The sequence below is a fragment of the Chaetodon auriga genome, chromosome 17, assembly GCF_051107435.1.
Source record: "Chaetodon auriga isolate fChaAug3 chromosome 17, fChaAug3.hap1, whole genome shotgun sequence".
Taxonomy (NCBI): Eukaryota; Metazoa; Chordata; class Actinopteri; order Chaetodontiformes; family Chaetodontidae; genus Chaetodon; species Chaetodon auriga.
The window spans coordinates 137,941-165,263 of NC_135090.1; the positions used below are offsets into that span (position 1 = coordinate 137,941).

General features: G+C 43.2%; 2 protein-coding genes across 3 annotated transcripts in view; both read right to left on the minus strand.

Moving 5' to 3' along the window:
* Positions 1–1,108: 1,108 nt before the first annotated feature.
* The window catches only part of arhgef2a (Rho guanine nucleotide exchange factor (GEF) 2a), a 163,338-nt gene continuing 137,123 nt past the window's right edge, over positions 1,109–27,323 (minus strand). For both annotated transcript variants that reach the window (XM_076754764.1, XM_076754763.1), the window contains exons 21-23: positions 25,758–26,084; positions 24,934–25,081; positions 1,109–3,765 (exon numbers count right to left, since the gene is read on the minus strand). In XM_076754764.1, the coding sequence (XP_076610879.1) occupies positions 3,737–3,765; positions 24,934–25,081; positions 25,758–26,084 (504 nt within the window). In that variant the 3' untranslated portion in view covers positions 1,109–3,736. The remainder of the gene's footprint in view (positions 3,766–24,933; positions 25,082–25,757; positions 26,085–27,323) is intronic.
* LOC143334815 (uncharacterized) lies at positions 15,078–23,473 on the minus strand. The gene is made up of 2 exons (XM_076753733.1): positions 17,958–23,473; positions 15,078–17,850 (listed from the first exon to the last, which is right to left on the minus strand). Exon 1 carries the CDS (start codon positions 20,974–20,976, stop codon positions 20,155–20,157), a length of 822 nt encoding a protein of 273 aa, XP_076609848.1. The 5' UTR covers positions 20,977–23,473; the 3' UTR covers positions 15,078–17,850; positions 17,958–20,154.

The following is a 27,323-nucleotide window of genomic DNA, read 5'->3' on the forward strand; positions in this document are numbered from 1 at the left end:
AAAGCTTTTAGGGAGAAAATTGAAATAGATGATGGGACAACATCTATCCCAACTTGTGTGTGTGACTTTGACCACTCTCTGTCTCATTCTCTCCTAACATTCACTGATGCCTTCTTTAAACCAGGACCATGATCTTTCCCTAATCTCAACATAGTAGTTTATTGATTGATTGATTGATTGATTGATTGATTGATTTTAACTAACCCTAGCCAAGCATTTTTAAACACCGAAAGCCAAGCACTTAACCCAACCTTAACCATAGCGGTGGCAGGACAAAAAACAGACCTATGAACCCGTATTGTAACAGTCATTTCCAGTGGTTTTGCAAGACACTGACCAACAAGCTGGTTTAGCAATGTTGATAGAGGTGTCAAAACAGAAAAAGGTAGACAATGAGAAATGACATTTTGTTTTGTTTCACATTCAGTTTGAAGGACTGCTTGTCAGGGAAAGTATGACAATCTTAAGACTTTATTTAAAACATTTCGGCTTGTCTATTTTGCCTGTTGTCTTTCAGCAAAAAACACATTTCATTGTCATTTTCAATGGATTCCTTACAATAAAAAGATGTGCCATGTGATCCCATCCTCTAAATGGCCAAGTTTTGTGTTGTTGTTGTGGTCTGTTTTGTTTTGTTCTGTTCTGGGGGCTGTTGCACAAAACCTAGATAGGAGATTAAGCCAGGATTTTTCAGTTATCCTGGATGAATTTAGCCGTGACTCGGTTGCACAAAAGCAGAGGCACATAAGTTACCATGGAGATTTTTTTCTGTGCAGCTCGAGGAAAAAAAGGCCTTTCTGTGTGGAGTTTGCATGTTCTCTCCGTGTTCACCTGGGGTATCCTCCGTAAAAATATACCCCCACTAAAAACATGCAAGAAGATCACCACCTGACCAATGGTGACAACGAGTTGGGTCCCCAGGCGCCGGTCTGGCTGCCCACCGCTCCTGGTCTGCCGCGGAGGAAGGACGACCAGGATGGGTGAAACACGGAATACAAATTTCACCTTCGTGTGCAGTGTTCCGCATGTGCATGTCGTGTGACAATAAAGGGGAATGTCTCCCCCGATTCTTCTTCTTCTTCTTCTTCTTCTTTTTCTTCTTCTTCTTCACTGTTATTATTTTAATTGTAACCATTATCATTTTTATAATTATTCATGTGATAGCCATTATTACTGTTAGGCCTACTGTTCATATTGCTGTCTGAGGTTTGATGAATACGTATATTATTGCACACCTTGAGATGATTAGAAATGGCTGATGAAGTTGCAGAGGTGGTTTCAATTAAGTCAATGACATAGTTTTACTCTATTTATGTCCATTTTGTATTCTCAGGTGAATTCTCTGGCATGTTGCTGGGAGATAAGGGTTATGCCTGTATGCCATTCCTGCTCAATCCCCTTGCAGACCCTCAAACAGCAGCACAGCAAGCATATAATCTTGCCCATGCCAGAACAAGGGCCCGAATTGAGATGGCATTCGGCCTTCTAAAGTCACGTTCTCAGTGTCTTCACCACCTGAGGGTCACCCCAGACAGGGCCTGCGACGTCACTGTAGCCTGTACAGTCCTACATAACATTGCCTGTCTCAGGAAGGAAAGGGCTCCAAGAGTGGCATTAGAGATTGTCCGGTCATGTTTGTTCTGTATGAACATGTAGATAAACAGAGAGAGAGAGATTTGCACGTATGGTTGTAGTACATATTCTTGTTTGTAATTAGTCTTCATGGTAAATTTCCTGAGTAACATCAACTTCCACTGATCACTTTTAAGGCAAAGTGTACAACTGTTAATTTGTGAAAATGAAAACTTCTTGAACTGTAATTATGACGGTGTCAGTGGAGCATTGGTTAATAAGTTAATATTATTGAACTACTTACGCATTCAGTCAGTCTGCTATTGTCTGCCAGGCTTTTTCTCTCTGTTTAATTACAGTGGCCGTATTGCCTTTTTTACTTATAATATGTATTACCTCCTCATAAGTTTCCATTATCAGTTGTTGCTCACTTGGGGAGACGTATGCGGCACGTGTCTTTTCCATTTCTGCATCAGTAAATCTGTGATCGACCTTGTGGTCTGTCTAGCAAAGCCGTGAACGCGCACTTATCCAGATTACTTAGACCTGGTTTGACATAGTCGCACCTCCTCAACGTGGTTTGGCAAATGTGCAACGGATTAAGCCTGGATGCACTGATTTGACTAGGTCAAGCCTCACTTTTTCAATTAGCCTGGATTTCTGACTTCTGCTTTTGTGCAACAGCCCCCTGTTCTGTTCTATTTAGTTTTGTTTTTTCTTCAAGGGAATAATTCATTTATAAATAATCCTCTTCTGCCACCCTCAGGAATGTTACAGTAACTGCAGACAAGATGGCTTATCCCAGTCAAAAAGCACCAATAAACCTATCTACCTATTTAATGGCTACACTCTACTTCTCATATTTAAAAAAAAGCCTGGTGGCATTTCAACATAAACATTCACATTATTTTAGCTCCATTTTGGACTCCACCGGCTGAGGGAACTATATAGAGACAAGCTATATGGCTCTTTAGCAGCTAAAGAGCCATATAGCTTATCTATGTTTGTACACTAGCTGCTGAATAATGTGTAGTTAGCGCTTTTGTTTCTAAAGAGCTGCCAGCTACTGCCAAAAATGACACTATGAGCGCAGTTTATTACTTTGTGTGCATCTGTGACAAATCCATAACATCAACCTAGTGGAAAGGTTGAGTAAGTACTTGCCAATGTTTTATTCACATAATTTGGCCTATTTCGTAGTTTGCTACCAAAAAAAGATCAGCATCTCTGTAACACAATTTCAACAAACCCTGAATATGATATACATTGGAAAAGCTGGATTTACTGCAGGGAAGTTGTATTGGATTGCTTTAGATTGTCCTCATTTTCTGTTTATCTGGTATTTTCTGGTAATTAATGAATTAAAACCGTTTTCCCTGATGTGGCTTGTTTCTAAGGAATGTCATTTTTGGTTGAACTTTTTGAAAGAGCAGTGCAGTTTAACCTATCTCACCAGGAAGACACCATCCCACGCTGTTTATAGTGAGAGACTAGACTGTCAAATCTGGTTAAAAGACATCAGTAGACCACAAAGGTACATTTGTACCTTTGTGATTTTGTGTGCAAAATCTTTCACCCATCTTTTTGTATTGTTATTGTTGTTTTTCAATACATAATCTAAACATTGATGTATAATCTCCCAGAAGGGGTTGATCCCTTCTTGTTTTACATGAATGGGATTGCAGCTATTTTTGCACTAATAAACAACTGAAAACAGTGGCTTCCTTATTCATCAGTCCTAATCCTAATTTTGTCTGATTTTGACATTTAATATAGTTAAATTTTACATTAGATTAGATTCAACTTTATTGTCATTGTCAGAGTGCAACACAAAGACAACGAAATGCAGTTTAGCATCTAACTAGAAGTGCAAATAATCATAATATCCAAATATTAGTAATATCTTTGAGTTTTCCACACCCCTTTAGTCAAGTGATGCAATTAAATCATGGAAACCCAATCCAACAATCCAAAGCATAACTGAAGAATAAAACGACTCACTGTCACAAGCCATCTACTATAAAAGCAAAGCAGATAAATAAACATTAAGACTTGCTGAAAAGACGGACATGCACATTGTTGTGCTCTGTGGCATACTGGCTAGAATCATCATCATAATCAATTACAGCTTTCAGCTCATAAGCACAATGAAACATGCCAAAGATCAGATCTCCTCTGGAATATCTTGAAGATCTGAAAAAGAGAGAAGAGACCCAAATTCAGTCCACTGTGCCCCTAATTCTACAAGAAATTGGCATTTCAATGATGTCTTGATTCTATCATCTGACATATTTCAAGTTACAACCCAATATTCTGCTATGGCATGTGGGGAGGGACTACTGAAAAGTATTCAAAGCTCACACAGTGTAACTTTGCTTTTGATTTCTGGCATTAATAACTGAATATGTGTATAAGTAGATAAGTAGACAGAGAGGTCGTCTGCCAATCAGAAGGTCGGTGGTTCAATCCCTGGCCTCGGCAGTCCACATGCTGAAGTATCCTTGGGCAAGATACTGAACCCCAAAACTGCCCCTGATGCTGCGCCATTGGTGTGTGAATTCATATGTATGTCACTTTGGATAAAAGCATCTGCCAAAATGACCAATTGTAAATAATAGCCAGGCACTTCATTTAGGTTGACTGCAGAGTCACCCAGGGCTTACTGGTAATAATTAGAGAAGCATATATTTTATAAGAAAGCCTCCTTGTTTCCTGATCTGTTCCTGGTTGTAACTTGCTAAAGAACCAAATGAGCTGGATGACAATAAACAGAATTGTTTTTAAGATAGTAACATGCTGTAAAACCTGATTTGGTCACTTTTGAAGAACAAGGCCCAGCACAGCAAGTAGTTGGAATAAATTGTCTTTAACTGTATTTGTGAACTAGCTGCTGAACCATGTATTTTTAGTGTTTTTGTTTCTGAAAAGCTGCCAGCTACCGTCAAAATCAACGCTATGAGAGCAGTTAGAGTGAACCAAAACAGTAAAGTTGTGAACTGGATAATAGTATCAAACAGTATTTGTTAGGATCCTGTTTTATTTTGGTAGCCTTGTTCCTGTTTTACTTTGGTAGCCTTCCCTTGTGTGTCTTAGTTTCTTTACTTCCTGTATGTTTCCCACCTTTGTTAGGTTGATTGGGTCCACCTGTGTCTGTTTAGTTCCCCCCTCTATTTAAGTCTGTGTGTTTCTTTTGTCTTTGTAGGATCATCACCTGATGTGTGGTTTTCGTTGTTCCCTGTGACTACTGTGAGTATTCCTGGTCTGGTCTTAGTTTCCCCGTTGGTTATTAGTTGGTGGTTTTTTCTAGTATCGCTTTTGGTTTTGTTTTTTGAACTGGTGGAGTTTTGGTTGCCCTCTTTTGTTTAATAAATCACTTTTGAACCACTTTTGCTCCGCTTCTTTTGTCTAGTCTGCACTTTTGGGTTCACATCTTATTCTTTTTTTCTTGCAGGACGACCACAAACCATAACAGTATTTGAATTGATCAAATAATCTGAAAACAGCAGTGGTGGTAAATCAGGACTTGTACTAATTTCAGCACTGATGACAGATGCACACAATCAAGAGACAAACCAGGGAGAGAGATTAATTTACATTGTGAGCTGCCAGACTAAAGTTAATTCCACTGCCACACAGTGTTTTTACCCATCTTTAAGTTTATTCATACTGGACACTGTTGATATGTGGCTTTCACTTTGCATGGTAGAGTCTTAACAACCCCAATACTTAACAATTTTATCTGCACTACTGCAGATAAAATATTGCACAGCATTTATTTGTATGTACAGTATATTTAGATTTACATTTAATTTTATCTTGTATTCACTGCTGCTTTTTCTGTGTACATTTTTGTCACTTTTTTGTTTACTTTTTTTTTTTTTTTTAATTCTTGTATATATTCTATGGTCATTTGTATGTTTTTTGTTCACTGCTACTGCAACAAAACAATTTCCCACATTGGGATCAATAAAGAAGCAGTCTAAAGTCTAACTTGTGTTTGTAGATAATTAATCCTTCATTAATTCCACAGCGGGGACGTTTGTAGTGTTACAGCAGCATAGTATAGTAAGGAGCAACAGCAATTGTATGTTGAGAAATGTTCCAAAACATTTGGACAATTTTCCCAAGCACTTTTTCCCCAAATTGGTGAACCTTGCCCCATCCTTGTGTGTGAATGAATGAGCCTTTTGAGTTTGCCCCTTTCATACCCGATCATGATACTATCACCATTTATCTATGGAATGTTCCAAAAAGGTGTTTTTTAAGCTTGCCACAACTTTCCAGTCTTTTGTTGCCCCTTTCCCAAATATTGGAATATAGCACATATTTACAAAACTGAATATATTTATTAGTTTGAACATTATATATCTTGTCTTTGTGCTATATTCAATTGAACATAGGTTGAAAAGGATTTTAAAACCATTGAATTCGGTTTTAATTTACACTTTACACAGCATCCCAACTTTTTTGGAATCAGGGTTCTAATAAGCAATGTGATACTGCCAATTGTTTTTTATGTAAATGTGAGATCAGTCTATAATCATCTCATGGTGCAACTGGAGCAGAAGAGAATAAAATACCCACATACAACCATAGTAATAATTTTATCAATACTCTCTCTCTCAACATTTTTAATTTTCATCAAAACCAACTACGTGGATGAATACATGAATATCCAGTAAAGTACACAGTCTTATTCATGAAGTGGTGCTTGTGTAACTCGTTTACAATGGTTGCCTATGTAAGCAGCCATGACAGTGAGGGGACCAGATGCAGTTCTTGAAAGCAAGCATAACAATGGGCAAGATGAGTTGGGCACTTGGGCACCACCCTCTCAACCAACCCAAGGTATTAAAACAAATAAAATAATTTCTGATTTTTTTTTTCTATTTCTAACCAACACTTCATAGATAGAAGATGTCAAAAAATGATTCCAAATAAATCGTATAAACTTGACACTGATCTGACAAACGACAATTTTAGAAAATGTAATTTAATTTTCTGTTATTGATTTAACATGGAATATTACATTTTTCATGGACCTTAGCTTCTAAAAAGCATTATCAAATAAATGGTGAATGGACTGAATTTATGTCTTGCGTCCTCATTGGCTAATGAGTTTTTGAGTGACAGTTGAGTGCCGAGGATGTTGTTCAGTGCGGGAGTTTTGGCGATCGCGAACACATGAAGGTTTACCCAATTCCTACAATGTGAGCATATTTCAGATATGTTGTCTGTGCTGTACGAGACACTTTGTTGTGTTAAGTAAAGTTGAGATTTACCATGTAAATAAGCTTTTATCAAACTAAATTGTCATCCATAATGATAGTGATGTAGCCGCACTATGTGTATGTGTGTGTGTGAGTGAACGCCCACACATAGACGATTGTGTGTGCCTTACCATGCCTGTTTTCATCTCAGGTTAACAGTACCTATGCTAGGGTGCTCACTTGTCTGTTCCCAGTGTTTTCCTTTTCCCTTCATGTAATGTGTCTGTTCAGCTGTGTGTCTGAGGCTAGATGTGGCCACACTCACTCTCTGCTGGTCTCCATCTAATTACCTGCACACTTGTGGCACATGAGACTCATCAAGACCAACAGTATTTAAGGTTGGCTCTGCTATGCTGGTTGCCAGTTCGTCCTGGTCTCTCCAGCATCTTTTTGTGTGTGCCTCGTGTGAGTATTGTACTTGGTAATGTGGTGTATAGAAACCGAAGTTCCAAGCCACATGGATCAAAAATCAAAGTTTCACCTGTGTTCAATTGTTCAGAAAAATCTTCTTGTGTAAAAATCAGCAGGAGTCAGAAAGTCTGGAAACAAAGATGTTAATGTCGACAGAAAAGCAGGACAGGTTCGAGGGCACACCAGATGCACCAGAAGTATTCTGGTCTAAGATGATCTGGGCGTTGTCTATTATTTAGTTTTTTTTGTTTGTTTGTTTGTTTGTTTTTTTACCACGCCTCTAGGGCGTCCTCTTAAGTATTGTCCAATAGTTATGATTTGATACACCATTAGGTAAACTTTTGGCAGCTGATCTGCCTTGGTTTTCCCTTTTTTTCCCCCCTTATCTTAATGCTGACTCAGCAAAAGACCAGCCACAGGACATGCCTTTTTTCCCTTTCTCTTTCTCCTTTCAGGTTTCACCATTATGCTTCTTCCTCAGGTTATCTGATCTTTAGAAAAGGAGTTTTATCTACTCTAGGTACCATTATGTCTTAGCTGTTGCTCATGCTAATTTTTAAAAAAGAATAATAAAGCATAATAAAGAGTAATAAGAACATAATACAGAATAGTAGCATTGTCATTAAGTGCACTTCAGTCATTAAGTGTACTTCAAAACCATGGTGAGATTATAAGAACATTCAATCCATCAGTAGTTATGGTAAAACACACAAATATGTTATAAGAGAATACATACTTAAAGGCCACCATCAGACAGTAAGGGCACTGTGAGTTTACTAGGGTAAAGTTCACAGCACAGAGAAGCAGCTGCCAAGACACCTGCGTATGAGTCATAGGAAAGTCCCAGGAAGCATGCGTATGAGCGCTATCACGCCTCTGCTCAGTGCTCAACACAGCACAACAGCACAACACAATAGTTGACACAGCTGTTTCTCAAGTCATCACCTATCTGCTTACAGAACAACACAATAGTTGACAGAGTTGTTTCTCAAGTCATCACCCATCTGCTTACAGCACAACACGATAGTTGACAGAGTTGTTTCTCAAGTTATCGCATATCTGCTAGAAAAAATCATACTACAGTAACCGAACTTTAGCTACTTCCTGTCATTGTCCTACTGAAGCCTCGTTATTTGGTTTCCCTTTGTTCCCTGGCTTATGGACTGCCACTTATGTTTGTGTCTACACAAACCTACAGTTTGTTTATTTAATTAGATCCGCTCTGTTTGAGTGCTCTGTTAGTTGTTCACCAATTACTTTTTTTGGTTTTAAGAAATCATCTTGCTATTTCATTCCATCTACCAGTCTGCATCACTGAGCCCAGTTTACAATTACTTGGCTTTATCATAACAAGCTAGATCGCTAAGTGCATGCAACAATAGCCTTTGTTAAAAATCACGCTAATTTGCCAGGGGAATCAGTGGAGGCTGAGTGAAGTGCTAGCCTTACCCAATGAACCTTTGCCACTGCTATGTTAACTGTCATCATTTTTCTCTGTAGAACTATGTCGCATTGTGGGAAGTGAGCAGGACCCAAAAAAAACCTAAGATGGTATGAGGTATGCCAGTATATGGTCTATTATTGCAGATTATGATCCAGCTAATATAAAACACAATGTCACTAACACCAAATTGCCATCTATGATCTCAGTTACAAACTGAACACAAGACATTTACCTCTAGACTTGTCTCATCAATATCACCTGGTGTTCAGTGGGAATACATCAAACACTGACAAATAACATTCAGGGATATATAACAGGAAGCAGTGTTAAGGACAAGGTATTGTGGTGGTTATTGATCTTATAATGCTTTTGTAAAATTTAGAAACTGTGAATATAATGTCTACTATCTACAGAGGTTGTTAGATGCAATATCAGCACTGCTAAACTGGTTCATTTTCACTCTCCAGCAAGGTTTTACTGCTGGTACTGAGGCTGCCACAGCAGCTGTATAGAACGTACTTTCAATTTTGAACCAGTCACTGAGCAAGGACAGCACAGATAAGTCAGTGACAGAGTTCAGAACAGCACCTGAGCATGGATCAAGAAATGGCCAGGTCTAACATTTGAAATCATGATTAATAAACACTTCACGTAATGACTTCAGAGTATAACACTGTATTATTCTAATAGTTTTCTGAAAAAAACGAGGATACTGTACAAAAGAACTCCTTCCATGCCTGAAAACATAACTCATTTAGAGGTGATCTATCTTTCATTTGTTGACACACCTTACAAATAGAAATAACAGTGGGCAAAGTAGTAGAGGATTAAGATTCAAGGCATTTCATTGAGATCAAACATAGTTTTGATATTATAGTTAATATGCCATTTCAACATGATGGAACTCAGTATTTAATTTTTATGTTAATTCTTCAAGGTTGAAGAAATTAACATAAATTGAAATTAACATATCATCTTGCACAGAGCAAATTCTCTCACCAAACATTTCCTGAACCTGTCATTCACTCTGGACGGAGCATCAAGCCTGTCTTGTCTAAGACTCTCAGAGAATTCCGTGATCAGGTAGTGCTGCTATTGGGCCACTTACATGTTATAGTACAATCTGGCCACTCATTAACCCAGCATGCTCCACTTTTCCTCTGAACGGCTTTGGATTGAGGATGTCCTTCAGTGACACAAGGCCATCATGGCGTCCACAGCAGCTACAGCCTCCCTTGAGCAGGGGCTAGTGGCACTAGCCACACAGATCCAGCAGATGGCCGGTGGTCATGCCCAGTTTCTGGGTTCACCTCCTGTTCATTCGCCATCCTTCATTCCACCTCCTCCTGTCAGCGAACTGCAAGTGGGCACCCCTGAATGCTATGCTGGAGATTTGGAGACCTGCAATGCCTTTCTGACCAACTGCTCCATACTCTTCACTCTGCAGCCCCACACATTTGCCTTCGAGCAAGCCAAGGTAGCCTTCGCCATTGATCACCTGATGGGAAGGGCTCATCTGTGGAGTCATCAAACTGGCCAAAAGGGTAGATCTTTGTATCCTGGCTTGCCAATGGGAGAAGCATTGGGGAATGCCAGCTTACCAGCCTTCGGCTCATCCTCAGGAAACACTGGTAGCTGCCACCTGCTCCACCCTCGCTGCGCCCCAGCAGAGGGGCCCGAACCTACGCAGCTCGGCCGGACCAGGTTGTCCCCCGAAGAGAAAGAGAGGCATCATCAAGCCAATCTCTGCCTATATTGTGGCCAGGCCAGCCATTTTGTACTGGTACTGTCCAGCAAAAGGCAGGGCTCACCAGTAGATGGGGAGGTGCTGGTGAGCCACACTTCCGCTCTGCACTCCTCATACCTGCAGCCGCTGTTCCAGTTCAAGCTCATCCTCACAGAAGGCTTGATGGATGAGGAGCTTGCCCACGAGCTGGGAAATGAACTAGTTCCTCTTTCCAGACACATCTCCACCAACGCACTTGATGGCTATCTTCTGGGAATTGTAACCTACCAGACCACCCATGCCCACGTCCTGCTGTCCGCAAACCATCATGACACCGTCCAGTTCCACATCCTGAGATCTCCACATATTCCCCTCATCCCAGGCCTATCCCTATGATGTCACAACCCTTGTATTGACTGTACAACAGGGGCCATCCTGGGAATGAGTACTTTGTGCCACCAGGTTTGCCTTGTGCTCCCAATCCCATGCTCCATTCCCAACCTGTCGACCTGAATTCCACAACTTCTGGGAGGTTTTCAGGAAGGCCAAAACCACCTGTCTGCCTCCCCACTGTCCGTATGACTCCATCCAAGGAGCGTCTGTACTCCTATTCCTCCTCCTACTGTCTGCTCCTGAGAGAGAGGCAATAGAAAACTACATTAATGACTCTCTGGTGGCAGGCATCATCGGTCACCAGCTGGGGCAGGCTTCTTCTTTGTGGGAAAGAAAGATGGGATGCTGAGGCCGTGTATCAACAACAGGGGTCAGAACCACTATCCACTGCTCCAAGGGGCCACGATCATCACAAAATCAGATCTCTGCAATGCCTACCACCTGTTTCTCATTCAGGAGGGAGATGAGTTGAAGCCTGGACAGCCTTCAACACACCCACAGGCCACTACATCTGATGATGCCGTTTGTACTGTGTTTCAGGTTCTGGTAAATTAAGTCCTCAGAGACATGGTAAACTGCTACATTTTCATCTACCTGCATAATGTCCTGATCTTTTCCCAGTCCCATGAAGAACACGTCCACCATATCCAAATCATTAAAGCTGAGTTCCACGCCTCAGGGATACATCGTGGCAGAGAACAGCATCCAGATGGACCCAGCCAAGGTCTTTGCTGTCACCTCCTGGCCAGTTCCTGACACCCAAGCAGCTGCAGTGGTTCATGGGCTTTGCCAATTTACAGGGGCTTCATTCGGGACTACAGCTCCATAGACTTCCAGTGGTCCACGACCATGGAGAAGTCCTTCCAGACTTTCACATCAGCACCCATCCTCCAACTGCCCAACCCAAAGTGCCAACGTGGACGTTTCAGAGTGGGAGCCGTGCTGTCCCAATGCTCTGACACTGACCAGAAACTCCATCCCTGTGCCTTCTTCTTGCAATGTCTGTCTGCTGCAGAGAGGAACTACTACATCGGCAATCAGAGCTGCTGGCGGTCAAGATGGTGCTGGAGGAGTGGCGTCACTGGCTGGAGGAAATGAAGACGCCCTTCCAGGTCTGGACTGATCATAAAAAGACTGAACTCCAGGCAGTCCAGGTGGTCGCTGTTCCTCACCTGGTACAACTTCTCCCTGTCAAATGTCCCAGATCCCACAGCATCAAACCCGATGCCCTATCCCCCCAGTTTCAGGAGAGGGAGGAGGAGATGGTGGAGACCACACCTATTCTATTCTCATAGCCCAGTCACCTGGGAGATTGAGGAGAGGGTGAAGTCTGCCACAGAGGGCCAGCCCGGGCTCAGCAACTGTCCACAGGACCGTCGCTTGTTCCTCGAACTCTGTGATCTGATATCCTCTAATGGGGTCATTCCTCCAAGCTCAACTCTCACCCAGGAATCCAGCAGAACAAATATGCTCTCTCTGGTGGCCCTCCTTGGATGAGGACATCAAGGGGTTCATCAACGCCTGCCCAGTGTGCAACCAGCACCATGCTCCAGCAGGTTTCCTCCAAAGCTTTTCTAGTTCCACATCAACCATGATCACACATCTCCCTGGACTTTGTCACTGGACTGAGGCTGAGACTTCCCCGCTCCATGTCTGCTCTCCTGCTCTCTGGTAATTACCTTAACCTGCTGTACCTGACTAAGTTTGTTACCTTGCCTTTCCTGGATCTGTTACTGAGTGGAACAGTTCAGCTAGTACTGCTATTGGGTCCTAACCTGACCTGTTACAACATCTTTGTTTGTTGAGACTTGTACAATTATTTAAATGAAGAATATACAGTATATTACTGACAGTTCTTGGAGTTTGGAAGGGGGCTGTAAGTATGCTTAAGAAAAGCACTCACACACTTTCATATACTCTTATTACTGTGCTTGGTTCAAAGTTCATCCTTAATGTACAGTGCATTCGGAAAGTATTCAGTTTCCCTTGAGGATGAATAAAGTATCTATCTATCTATCTATCTATCTATCTATCTATCTATCTATCTATCTATCTATCTATCTATCTATCTATCTATCACACCCCTTCACATTACCCACATTTTGTTATGTTACTGCCTTTTTCCAAAATGGATTAAATTCTTTTTTGTCTCATCAATCTACACACAATACCCCATAATGACAAAGTGGACAGGTTTTTTAGAAAATTGCAAGTTTATTAAAAAAAAAAAACTGACACATCGCATGTACAGTAAGTATTCACACCCTTTGCTATGACACTCAAAATTGAGCTCAGGTGTATCCTGTTTCCACTGATCATCCTTGAGATGTTTCTACAACTTGATAGGAGTCCACCTGTAATAAATTAAATTGATTGGACATGATTTGGACGCACACTTTCATGTCCTACCACGGTGTGTTACTAACTTAGCTTCTTCCACGGAATCTCTGTTCTCTTTGTCGTCTTGCAGGTTCCCATGGATAGTGGCTGAATCTGGATTGTGGATTACAGCTACGTCTCCTGCCATGGTCCTGCCTGACATCCACTGCAACTGCTACTACTATTATTACATCCACTGTCACTGTTACTGTGATTGCATTTCTGTCTGTCTGTCTGTCTGTCTCTCTCTCTCTGTCTGTCTCACTCTCTCTCTCTTGCTCTCTCTCTCACCCAACCAGCTGAGGCAGATGGCAGCCCACCCACAGCCTGGTTCTACCAGAGGTTTCTGCCTGTTAAAAGGAAGTTTTTCCTTGCCACTGTCGCCAAGTGCGTGCTCATGAGGGAATTGTTGGGTCTCTGTAGGTAAAAGAGCTCGGACTGTACCAGCTCTATATCCTCCTGATTACCAGTAGTTCAAATTTGTCCTCTGTGGAGGACATTTGTAAACCCGAATATCTCCCACCCACTGTATACTACTCAACTCCATTTGCTATCTACAGAGAACATTTAGGGCTTTTCAATGATCCCAAATGTGAAGGGGTTGGGATTTGTGGGAAAGTGTCCTGAGACAACTTCTGTTGTGATTTGGCGCAATACAAATAAAATTGAATTGAATTGAATTGAAATTTGGAAAGGCACACGCCTGTCTATATAAGGTCCAACTGTTGACAGTAAATGTCAAAGCAGAAACCGAGCCATTAAGTCAAAGGAATTGTCTGTAGACTTCCAAGACAGGACTGTATTGGTACACAGATCTGGACAAGGGTACAAAAAACTTTCTGCGGCATTGAAGGTCCCAAAGAGCCCATTGGTCTCCCTCATTCATAAATGGAAAAAGCTTGGAACCACCAGGACTCTTCCTAGAGCTGGCCGCACGGCAACCTGAGCAATTGGGGGAGAAGGGCCTTGGTTAAGAAGGTGACCAAGAACCTGATGGTCACTCTGACAAAGCTCCAGCATTCCTCTGTGGAGATGGGAGAACCTACCAGAAGGACAACTATCTCAGCAGCACCAATCAGGCCTTTATGGTAGAGTGGCCAGATGGAAGCCTCTACTCAGTAAAAGGCACATGACACCTAAAGGACTCTCAGACCATGAGAAACAAGATTCTCTGGTCTGATGAAACCAAGATTGAACTCTTTGGCTTGAATGCCAAGCGTCACGCCTGGAGGAAACCAGGTACCTCTCATCACCTGCCTAATACCATCCATAAGGTGAAGCATGGTGGTGGCAGCATCATGCTGTAGGGATGTTTTTCAGCAGCAGGAACTGGGAGACTAATCAGGATTGAGAGAAAGATGAACTGAGCAAAGTACAGAGAGATCCTTGATGAAAACCTACTCCAGAGTGCTCAGGACATCAGAATGGGGTGAAGGTTTACCTTCCAACAGGACAATGACCCTAAGCACACAGCCAAGACAATGAAGGAATGGCTTCAGAACATGTATGTGAATGTCTCTGAGTGGCCCAGCCAGAGCCCAGACTTAAACCTGATTGAACATCTCTGGAAAGACCTGAAAATAGCTGTGCATCAACACTCCCCATCTAACCTGACAGAGCTTGAGAAGATCTGCAGAGGAAAACGAGAGAAATACCCCAAATACAGGTGAGACAAGCTTGTCATACCCAAGAAGACTTGAGGCTGTAATCACTGCCAAGGGTGCCTCAACAAAGTACTGAGTAAAGGGTAAAATCAGCACTTTAATAAAACCCTTAAAACAAAAACATTTCCATTTGAAAAAAAAATAAAAAATACAATACTTCTTCGGCTATTATCACGTGAGGTCTAGTCCAGTCACAGTGGGCAATCATTGGTCACCCCAGACATGTTACGCTTGCGCATGCACGTCATAATCTGGCCGTTGTTCGGCAAAAAATGGTTACTGAGAAGGGCAGTGGATTCTCATTTGTAGGCACAGGCTGCTACAGTTAAATGAATGCATCGCTATGGCACAACAGTTATCTATGTTTAAGTATGTTAAAAGAGTAAAAACTGAGTCTGTGAGAATTTTTAATAAAAACTTCACCTGCAGCTAAAGGATATTTCGTGCGTTTTTAGTCAGGCTTTTGCCCTCTGTTTTATGTTGAATACAAGTCATTTTCCAACTATGCAGAAGTGGTGTATTTACGAAATCATATCATTGCTTTTTTTTTTTTATATACCTGCAAATGTTAAGGTCCTGCAACTCTGTTTTATCCTTGTGTTTCCTCTTTCCCTTTCCCCAGTGTGGATTTTGTCTGTTTGTTTTCCCCTGTCTGTGTAGCTGGGTGTGTCTCTACACCTGGCCAGCTCCGCCTTCCCCGGAGCATACCTGATGCACATGCAATGATTAGGCACAGGTTAAAAGGGGAGAGGTCTCTCCTACCTGTTGCCAGATTGTTCCAGACTCCTTCCTCCCGAGTCCTGACTCCTGGTGTGATCGTGTGTTCAGTAGTGTGAGTACTTACTCTCTTTCTCCTCCGCTCGTGAGTGTGCTAATGTTCCTCTTATGTACCACCACTTAAGGTGTGTTTTTCTGTTGCAGTTGCCTGCCTGCTGTGTCCGCGTGTGCCTTGCCTCAGACCCGTCGTTACGGAGCTCCCTTAGTTTTCTTAGCTCTTTTAGAGTGCGCTTTTTGTTCTCAGTTATTTCTCCACTCCTTTTGAGTGCACTTTGTGTTATCAATAAATTGTGTTCTTTTTATTACCTTCTCTCTGGTCTGCATCTTTGGGTCCTCTCTAAAACATTAGGTGAAAACCATAACAGAACAATCCGGCCAGTATGGACCCAACAGATCCAGTGAAGAAAGCAGTCTCTATCCAGGGCATGTTGCTCGGCCAGCATGAGCAACTACTCCAGGCGTTCCAATCAGCCTATGGCGTCTCAGGTGGCTGAGCTCTCACGCCACATGGCCCAGCTAGCTAGTTTACTCACACAGCAGATTTCCTCCCCCGAACCATTCGACGGTACTCACAGTAAGTGTCGGGGGTTTTTGTTGCAATGCAATATGGTTTTCCACCAACGACCACGCTTGTTTAGTTCCGATCAAGCAAAAGTACTATTCACTTTCGGGTTACTCCGGGGCAAGATGTTGACGTGAGCGGAGGCTTTAAATGCTAATGAGCTTGAGAGGAAAATTAAACTAGTGTTCGATCACTCTAATCACACCGGGATCGCTTCCAGTTGTCTCCTCAGTCTCAAACAGGGCCATCAATTGGATGTAGATTATGCCGTAAATTTCTTGACCATTTCCACCGACTCCGGCTGGAATGACGTTGCACTGCAAAGGGTGTTTTTGCATGGCTTGAATGAACAATTACAGGATGAGATTGCCACCAAGGATGCACCTGCAGATCTGCATGGTCTGGTGGATTTGGCCGTCATGATCGACAACCGTCTGAGGGAACGGCGCCAGAGATGAACCATCACAGCCTTGGCCAGATCTCCTCCTCGCTCCCGGCAGCTTTTGCCTATGGGTTCCGGACTCCAAGTTGAACCTCCCCAACCACTCTCCAACCAGCCTGTGGAGGAAAAGCCAATGCAACTAGGGAGAGCACGTCTGATGCCCGTTGAGCACCTCTGCAGGATCCGTGAGGGTGAGTGTTTGTACTGTGGGAAATTGGGATATGCTCTGCCTGTCTGCCCCATTCAGCCAAAAGGGGTTGCTCGTCAATAGACCTAGGGGTATTGATGAGCCCTGTCACCCCCAGCTAAATGCAGATTTCAAGTCTGTGCTTCATGCGTCCGTGTGAAGGAGGAGGCTCACTCAGTTCTAGCTCTTGTCGACTTGGGCACAGAGGATAACCTGCTAGATCAGGGTTTCACCTTGAAAGCTGGCTGTCAAGTGGAGGAGCTGGAGAAGCCGGTCAGAGTCTATGCCCTCAATGGGAAGATCATGATCGAGGTAACTCACTGCACCACCCCTATCAAGATGATTACTTCGGGCAACCACCACGAGGAAATTTCATTTCTCCTCATTCACTCTCCGCATGCCTCCTTGGTCTTAGGACATCTGTGGTTACAGCTCCACAACCCGCAGATCGATTGGGCTCAGGGGAATATTTTGGGGTGGAGTTCCCAGTGTCAGTAACTCTGTCTTCGTTCAGCCCTCCCTCCTGCAGGTGGAGTCCTCTGCAACGAAGCCTCTCCTCCAGATTCCCCGTATCTTTCCTCCGTTCCTGCCGACTTGTAATGAAGGTGATGAAAATAAAAAAAATTGATGGTTTACTGTAAAACTTGTTTTGGTCCTTTGCATCAAGCGGTGAGCACTATGTTCAGCCAAGGAGGCGACAACAACTTTGCGGTTGGAACAGGATTGTCCCTTTTTTTATTTCACCCGTCCCTGGCACAGACACCAATAACTCTTTTTCTAAAACAAGCAAAATTAAAAAGAGGTATCCCTTAAAAGTCTCTAAAACGGGCCAAACAGTCTTCAATCCACGGGTTAAAATCAGTTAAAAAGTCTAGCTAAAACAAAAACACAAGGCCCGATTTAAAACCGATTTAAAACGAAACCCGATGACGGCGGCCTTCCTGCTCCTCGCCGTCGCCACGCCACTCTCTGGTTTCCTCCTCCGACTCACTCCGTAGGAGGACGGACCATCGGCCAGGATACCTGGAACAAAGAAATCACAGTGGCAGTGGGTGGGTACACGACACAGTACAGCCGAGACGCCTTCCTTTCCCGTGCCAGAGTGTTACTGGGTCCCAAAGGGTACTTACGCGCTAGGCAGAGCTCCTCGCTCTGCCGCTGCCGTAAGGTCGCGTTGTAACACTCTGGACTTCGTCGGCTCGGCTGCTGTCACCACCTCCCGTCACGGTCTCTGGTCCGTGGCCGCCTCAGGCGTAGCCCTCTCAGGCGGTCTCCCCACTGCTTCCTGTGTCGGTTTCATCTTTCTCTTCATATTACCGCTCGTGTCTGCACCGTCTGACGCCTTCTCTCCACCTGCTCTCCTCTCGCTGCTCTTGTTTCCGCGTGCGCCCCTGTCGTCCCTCCTCCCCGTATCCAATTGGTTGCGCACCGCTCCGTTCCTCAAGCCTATTGGCCAGTCTATACGACAGGTAATGCACTTCACAGGTGTAAGTTATCAATCTAATTACAAGGGTGGCCCGGCCGGAAGTAAAACAACTCAAAATCACTTCAACTAAAACCATGCAATAAAACACAATAAAAACACCACCACAAACACAATAAAAGCATGCAAGAAAATAAATAAATAAAATAATATACAATAAAAACAGAACGGTTGTACACAAAACTCATTCTTCCGCCGTGCGACAGACTACCATGACCTCCAGGAAGCATTCAGCAAAGAGCGGGCACTATCACTTCCTCCTCATCGTCCCTACGACTGCTCCATCTACCTCCTCCTTGGTGCGCCCCTGCCCACCAGCCGGCTCTATAGCCTGTCTTGCCCGGAGCGGGAGGTGATGGAACAATATATTAAAGACTCTCTGGCGGCGTGTATTATTCGCCCCGCTTCGCCTCTGGGGGCGGGCTTCTTTTTTGTGGAGAAGAAAGATAAAACCCTCAGGCCATGCATAGACTTCAGGGGCTTGAATCAAATAACTGTCAAAAATAAGTACCCGCTACCCTCTCAGTAACTTTGCTTTTGACGGCAGGAAGCTACCACCTTTTTCAAACTTGATCTGTGCAACGCATACCACCTTGTTCTCATCAGGGAGGGGGACAGAATCAGAATCAGAATTCCTTTATTGATCCCCAAGGGGAAATTGTTTTTTTTGCAGGCGCTCCTTACAAGAATAAAATTAGAAAAGAAAGAAAAGAGAAAGAAAAAATATATATAAAAAGCAAATATAAAAAAAAAATATTTATACTGAGAATATATACTGAGAAAAAAATAAACAGTATATACAGAAGGATGTGCAAAATTGAATTTAGTCAAATATGTATCAGTATAATATCAGTATAAATATGTATGATCTAACAGGCAGTGAAAAGTCCAAGGGCCATTCAGAGGGAGGAGTTGTACAGGTTGATGGCCACAGGCAGGAATGATTTTCTGTGGCGCTCAGTCTTGAGTTTTGGTGGGATGAGTCTCTCACTGAACGTACTCCTGTGCCTGGCCAGCACATCATGAAGTGGGTGTGAGACGTTGTCCAAGATAATCCGTAGCCGTATCCATCAGCATCCTCCTCTCTGACACCACCATCAGAGAGTCACGCTCCTTCCCCACAACGTCACTGGCCTTGTGGATCAGTTTGTCGAGTCCTCAGCCTGCTGCCCCAGTATACAACAGTGTAGAGAATAGCACTAGCCACCACAGACTCATAGAAAATCCTGAGCGTAGTCCGGCAGATGTTGAAGGACCTCAGTCGCATCAGAAAATAGAGACAACTCTGGTCCTTCCTGTAGAGAGCGTCAGTGTTCTTTGCCGTTTATTGTCAAAATGTACCCCCAGGTACTTGTAATCCTCCACAATATCCACTCCAATCCCCTGGATGGAAACAGGGGTCACTGGTGCCTTGGTTCTCCTCAGGTCCACTACCAGTTCCTTAGTCTTTGCCACATTTAGTTGCAGATCATTCTGCTCACACCATGTGACAAAGTTGTCTACAGCAGCCCTGTACTCATCCTCATCACCCTTACTGATACATCCAACTATTGCAGAGTCGTCAGAAAACTTCTGAAGGTGGCAGGTCTCTGTGCAATAGATGAAGTCCGTGGTGTAGAGGGTGAAGAGGAAGGGAGAGAAAACAGTCCCCTGTGGGGCCCCAGTGTTGCTGACCACTCTGTCTGACACACAGTGTTGCAGGTGCACATACTATGGTCTGCCAGTCAGGTAGTCCACAATCCAAGACACTAGGGGGGCGTCCACCTACATAGCTGTCAGTTTGTCACCTAGTAGAGCTGGACAAATGGTGTTAAATGCACTGGAGAAGTCCAAAAACATAACCCTCACAGTGTTCGCCGGCTTGTCCAGGTGGGCATAGACATGGTTGAGCAGTCATGGTTGAAGTCGGGGGTGATAGGCGAACTGAAGGGGGTCCAAGAGTGGCTTGACCATGGGCCGGAGCTGCTCCAGAACTCCAGGGTCTTCATAATGTGGGAGGTCAGTGCCACAGGTCTGTAGTCCTTTGAGGCCCTGGGCTGTGATGTCTTTGGCACAGGAACGAGGCACGATGTCTTCCACAGCATGGGGACCCTCTGGAGACTTAGGCTCATGTTGAAGACATGGTGAAGAACTCCACACAGCTGGAGGGCACAGGCTTCGAGCACCCTGGGGCTGACACCATCAGGGCCTGGAGCCTTGTTTGAGTGGAGTCTCATCAGCTGTCTTCTCACCTGGTCAGCAGTGAAGCACACTGTGGAGGTGACAGGTGGGGGAGGGGTGTAGTGGAGGGGAGTAAAGTCAGTCTGACAGTCTGAGGAAGTGTGAAGAGGGCTCACACAGGAGGATGGGGGGGTGTAAGAAGGAGGAGAAGGAGGAGGGGGGGAGTAGGGAATGGTTGATGGTGGTCGTCCAGGACAGACAGCAGAGGAGTCAGAGGGGGGATGAGTCAGGCCTGAAGTGTCAAATCTATTAAAAAACAGATTCAGTTCATTGGCCCTGTCAACCCTGCCTTCAACTCCTCTGCTGTTGGTTGTTCTGAAGCCAGTGATGGTCCTGATACCACTCCAGACCTCTCTCAAGTTGTTCTGCTTGAGTTTCCACTCCAGCTTCCTCCCGTATTTCTCCTTAGCCTCCTTGATTTTCACCTTCAGTTCACTCTGTATCATTCTCACCACCTCCCTGTTACCAGCTCTTAAAGCCCTCTTCTTCTCATTGAGGATGACTTTGATGTCCTTTGTCACCCACGGCTTGTTATTTGAATAACAATGGACAGTCCTGGCTGGGACAGTGAGTCCACACAGAAAGTGATATAGTCTGTGATGCACTCTGTGAGCCTATCAATGTCCTCCCCATGCGGCTCACAGAGTGCCTGCCAGTCTGTCACCTCAAAACAGCCCTGCAGTATCTCATATGTCTCCTCTAACCATCTCCTCACTGTGGTTGTAGGCTGACTCTTCACCAGAGGCACATAACAGGGAGTGAGGTGCACAAGGTTGTGGTCTGACCTGCCCAGAGGGGGAGGGGGGAGCCGCTGTATGCATCCTTGGCGTTAGCATACAGCAAGTCCACCATGGTGACGTGGTTGAAGTCGCCCGAGATAACGATGAATGCACTCGGGTGTTGAGTTTGCAGATGGGCTACGGCGGAGTGAATGAAGTCACATGCCGACGTCGGGCTGGCAGAGGGGGGATGTAAACAGCTACAATAATGGCATGTTAAAATTCCTGGGCAAATAATATGGCCTGAGCCCAACAGCCAACAGTTCATTGTCCAGGCAACAGATACGTTCCTCGATGGTAATGTGACCAGGATTACACCATCGGCGAGTCGGCCCAAACAGTCTGAAAGCCACTGATGGAGATGTTATCGTCAGGTATGTCCTGATGCAACCATGTCTCAGAAAAACGCACTCCTTTTGAGTGCGCTTTGTGTTATCAATAAATTGTGTTCTTTTTATTACCTTCTCTCTGGTCTGCATTTTGGGTCCTCTCCAAAACATTAGGTGAAAACCATAACAGCAAATGCATTTCCCATTGAAACTAGAACTTGTAAGAAATGTAGACAATAGGGGAGGTTGAGCTAAATGCTCCTGCCTGACTTGACTGTCTTCAGATTACCTTCACAGACAGTTAAGGTCATGAATGAACAGTGCAGCGCACCGCGCTCTCTCTCTCCTGTTAAAAGTCATTGTAGCTCACCCAGTACTCTGATCGCTCTGTTTCTCCCTCTCCTTGCAATCAATTTAAAGAGTAATCTAGTCAGATCAAACAAAAATGAATTGACAGGCTTTAAAATGTCTGTTTTGTAATGAATTGATGTATTGATCCACTTGCGAATATATACCATAGAGAAAAGATAACGAGATAAGCCGTGTGTGCCACTTAATTAACTATTATATACAAACTGTCGTGGTGACGTAATAAGCAACGGCATTGAAAATGTTTTTTTTTTTAAAGATTTTGAACATGCCATAATCAGCTAGATGTACTAGTCACCCTCCACAGCATGATACCAGTCATTTTTGTTTCAGTGAGATTACCAGTTAGAAACAGGGTTAACTTTTGTAATTAAGAGGCCCACCAAAAGTAACTGTGGCCCACCCAAAATTGAAATCCTGGTGCCGTGCCTGACATAGAGCCGCAGGAAATGCTGTAAAATTTCATATAAAGTATGTTTTGTACATTAGTAATTAATTGTATATATAATTTTACATTATTTTGGTAATAAATTCATTTAAGCAACAAAAAAATTCCCATCACTACACGGCAGCCTCTGGCTAACAGCTCACCTTTCACCGGTCTATACCCAGCATAGGGCATTCTTGATTTTATGGACCTCACAACACGATCAAGTTCATCATCACATATTTTGGAATAGCATCAACAAACAAAGAGGCCATGTTCTTTCATTCGCCTGTTAAGTGTTCTTCTCGAAACACCATACAACTTGGCTAAATGTTTGAAAGGAAGTTCAATGGAAAGGAGACTTTTAAGATCATTAATATCAATGTCCAGGTCTTGCAGCCCCAGCTTCCCCACAGTGGAAGTGACAATATCTGATACACTATCTGACCAGATTTAACCGGCAAGGGAAGGGTGTGGTCCAACTCCTGTAGATTGTTAATGAGTTCCAGTGGGATGTTTGGTGTGGTGATGCCACTGTTGCCAAGGAAAGCACTTGTGGAGCAACGTCCAGATGGTATTCCAAATCTGGTGTTTCATTTCTGCGAATCAAGTTGAATCTTGTTTGAATTCTCTGCAAGATTTCCTCTTGTACTTGCTCCGGCAGGCACAGGCATTGCCAAGTCCGCATACAACCAGGACAGAAACGCAGCAATGCGTATCCTCCCAAGCTCCACCTTCCCATCCAATTATGGTCACAAAAGTAACCTTAATGTCTATACAAGTGAACACATTTAATTACTCTTTCTAACACAGACTGCACTTTGATCAAAACAAGCCATGATCCAGCAGCCTATGTAATTAAACATATCATTTCAGATGTATTGGGATTTCAGTAGGAAAAAAACAGCAACTGTCCCATTAATTCATCATTAGAATGGAAATGAAATTAATTAGGAAGGGTTCTGAAATGATGATGAACATTCGGATACTAACTACCAGTACTGTATGTGGCAATATCATAATAAAGACAACATTAGCCCTAACTCCACAATGCGTGTGAAATAAAGCCTGTAAAATGAAAATTTTTGCAGTTCTGGGGCTTTCAAAGACATGTTACTTATTTGAATTTGTGGTGTTTGTGGCTGGATCAGCATTAATAGATCATATGCTGGCCTATTTGGCACTTGGTTTGTTCAGGTCTTCCTCACTTACCACAATGTTACATAGGCTACACTCAGCCTCCACTGATTCCCCTGGCAAATTAGTGTGATTTTTAACAAAGGCTTTTGGTATGCGTGCTTAGCATTACATATCTAGGTAATGTTAACCTGAGATGAAAACAGTCAACCCCCCCACCCCCCACCCACCCACACACACACACACACACACACACACACACACACACACACACACACAGTACACGAGCAGTTCAGCTAAGTAGCTAGAAATCAGTATGGATGGCAATTTAATTAGATAAAAGCTAACTTACAGGGTAATTCTCAACTTTGCTTGTAACTTAACACAACAAAACATCTCGTACAGCACAGACAACATATCTAATCAATACTTACATTGCAGGAATTGGGCAGACTTACATGTGTCCGCCACGGCCAAAAGGCGCTTGCCGCACTGAACAACATACGGGGCACTGAACTGTCACTCAAAAACTTGTTAGCCAATGAGGTCGCACTGTTGAGAAACCCGCCCATGCGAGAGATTTGTGTCAGAATTGCAAACAGAAAGTAAGGCAGTGCAAACGAGAGAGCAGGCAACGTAACCGCAAAGCTCAGAGTGAGAGCAAAAGTATGATCAGTGAGAAATAAGCAAGTGGAAACTGGAAACAAAATGACATATTATCAAAAACATAAAAGACCAGTAGTTTGTTTGCAAGTTACAAGTTTTACTTTTGAGATGAGAGTTTTATTTTCTCTCAAATTTTTCTTTTTTGTATAACATTTAAAAAGATTTGTTTGATATTACTAGCACAAATCTGATTCCATACTTTTCTTGTCTGAAAGCATGACCACTCAAAGCATGAGTCAGCATTCAGCCATTTGCACACACATTTGTACACTGATGGCTCAGTGCCACCTGCTCATTACAATTAGTAACCATTGACACTCACACACCACAATCTGTGGTTCAATATCTTGCCCAAGGATACTTTGACATGTAGATTCCAGGGGCCAGAGTTCGAAACACCAACCTTCAGATAAATGGTAACCAGCTCTAACTCCTGAGCCACAGTCGCCAAGCCCTCCATTTTATTCCCACTTTAACTGAATCATGACAGTTGTATTGAGCCTCAGCACTTTCACAATTACTTAAAGTGAAATTTTAAATTGTGCCATAGGATACTGATCAAAGAATGCCTGTTTGCCAAACTGATTATAGCTTCCAGTGTAGTTATTGCATGGGACTCATTACCTAAAAAGCACAAAATTCCAAAATGATGCATCTAGCCTTTACACTCATTTTGTGCTATGTCTGTAATCTGACCTTTGGAACTTTCAGATGCTGTCCCATCATCGTCATCTGATGTCATGTCTATCTCCAGATCACTGCTGTCCTGGATGCCATGTGACTGGTGGGCAGGTTCCTGACTAGCCCCCATGGCGTCACCTCCAGCTGAGACCTCTCTTTCTGGCTGCAGAGATACAGGTTAAAACGGCAAGAGGAAAGAGACAGTAGAAACAAGGTGAACATACTGTACTGTTACTTATTCTAAATTGTTTACTTAAAGGAGCACCCCATTTTTCACACCAATATCAATGTATTCCTCATGGTTGTATCAGTTCTTGTGGGATTCTGGCAAGTAGATCTATCTGCAGACACCTGCTAACTACAGGACACACCTAGTTCATGATACACCCTTGAAATGGTTGCAGTTTGGGTTTAGGCACTTAAACTACTTAATTAGGATTGGAAAAGATTTGAGGGAGTGTGTCATGTTGTAAAGTGGATGTGTCTTGCAGTCTGCAAAACTGCAGATAGACTCTTCTAGATTCTAGAGGAGTTTGTCTGACAGAATAAAAACCCAAATTACATCACTGTGACATCATCTGGGTTCCCCTGGTTTGGGATTGAGATGACAAATTTCTGCATGCAAGATTGGGGTGGGGACTTTCAAAGATGTGGGTATTTTCTAGATAGGATGTGTCTAATAAAAATATGCTCCTGACCTGCATTTTGGGAACAACAGGTTTCAGTGTTTTTGGAACTTGACTGATGCGAGGGAATAAAAGTTGGGATATCTCAGCCTCTTGATTTTGACCATTTTCTAAAAAATGTCTCTTGTGAGTTTGCAAAACAGATGTCCTTACTTGAAAAGACCGCTCCCCCAGTTGCTGGGAAGCAGGTGCAAGCCCGCTGCAGACCTTCATGTGTCGGACCTGCCGCTCCAGCTTGACTCGAGCCTTCTCACTGTCCTTGAACCGACTCTCTGCATCCCGCAGCCTCAGCAGCTCCTCCTGCAAAAGGCTGTGTTGTCTCTGCAAAAGAGCCAGCTCCCCAATGGTTGATCCAGCATTGGCCTCCCGATTTCCACTATCTCGCCAGAGAGGGCGCCATACTCCTCCTACAGCTGGCTTCACAGTGTCCTGTGGCTGCAGCAGCAGCTCCAAGATGGAGTCTTGTTTGATTACCGCACCCTGCATGATATGACAGAGAATCCAGCTTTTTTTTTTTTTTTTACAGGCTGATGATTTACATAAAGTACAATACAATTTTATGGTTCAGATGTGATTTGTTTTTAAAAGTTTTTATGAAATTGTCCAACGCCAAGGAGAGCATTCACCAAAGAATATAGGCTCAGCGTGGAAATATTGTCTGGGGAAACACAAGGAGATAATTTTTGGAAAACATCCACTAGATTTGTTTAACTGAAACTGCTGAACCTCTTCAGCTTCAAATAAACTTTGGAAATTATTTTGGCATACAACAAGGACTGTGGACTTCATGGCATGTATGAACATGAGGAATGATGATAACAAGAATAAGAGGCTCAAATCTGTCAACAGAAAAATACTTGCGTGCACCTTGCAAAGTCAAGTTTGTCTCTTTTATTGAATAAAGACTTGCTTGCCCAGTTAACTCATCATAAAACAAACTTAATACAAACTCAGCAGAAACAAAACTCACCAAAACCACCCATCTCTTCAGCTGGGTGTGTACTGTTAAAGCAGGTCTGCTTCAGTCAGAGGTTAAACTGGCTCTTATGCATAACTGTGCATGCACCATACAGAAGCAGACCTCCACTTGCGAATTGAGTTAAGTTATTCCCTTTGAAACAATTCATTTGTGAATCTTATTCAGACCATCAGAGAAAAGGAGAGATATAATTTAAAATATATAATACTGTAATTCATTTGCATGCATGCTTCTCAGAGTTATCAGTCTATTCTGCCAACAACACTGGGTGCTCTGCCTTTCCTCTTGTGCAGGCAGTCAGGAGGTGTGAGGCAGCAAACCGGTAAAAAGCAGAGCGAAACTTGCAAGAGGAAATAATTATACATGCGTGATCTCATAGAGGACTAAAATGGACAATTTTCAAATGCATTAAGGAAATATGCACCTCTAGTCAATTGCATTAGAGTTAAGGGGCGTGATAACCCCTGGTTTCCCCCTGAACTAACTGAATTTACTCATGCACGTAATGTGGCTTGGGCAAAGGCAAGGGCAACAGGTTCTGCTACAGACTGGACTATTTTCAGACAACTGAGAAACAAATGTTCCACTCTTATCAAGAAAGCAAAATCAGAATATTACTTGTCTGTCACCACAAAAAATTTAAATGATCCAAGGAAATTTTGGAAAGCTATAAAGTACTTTTCTGTCAGCAATCATTCCCCAACAGTGCCCAACTTTGTTATGAAGGATTTTGTTGCTAT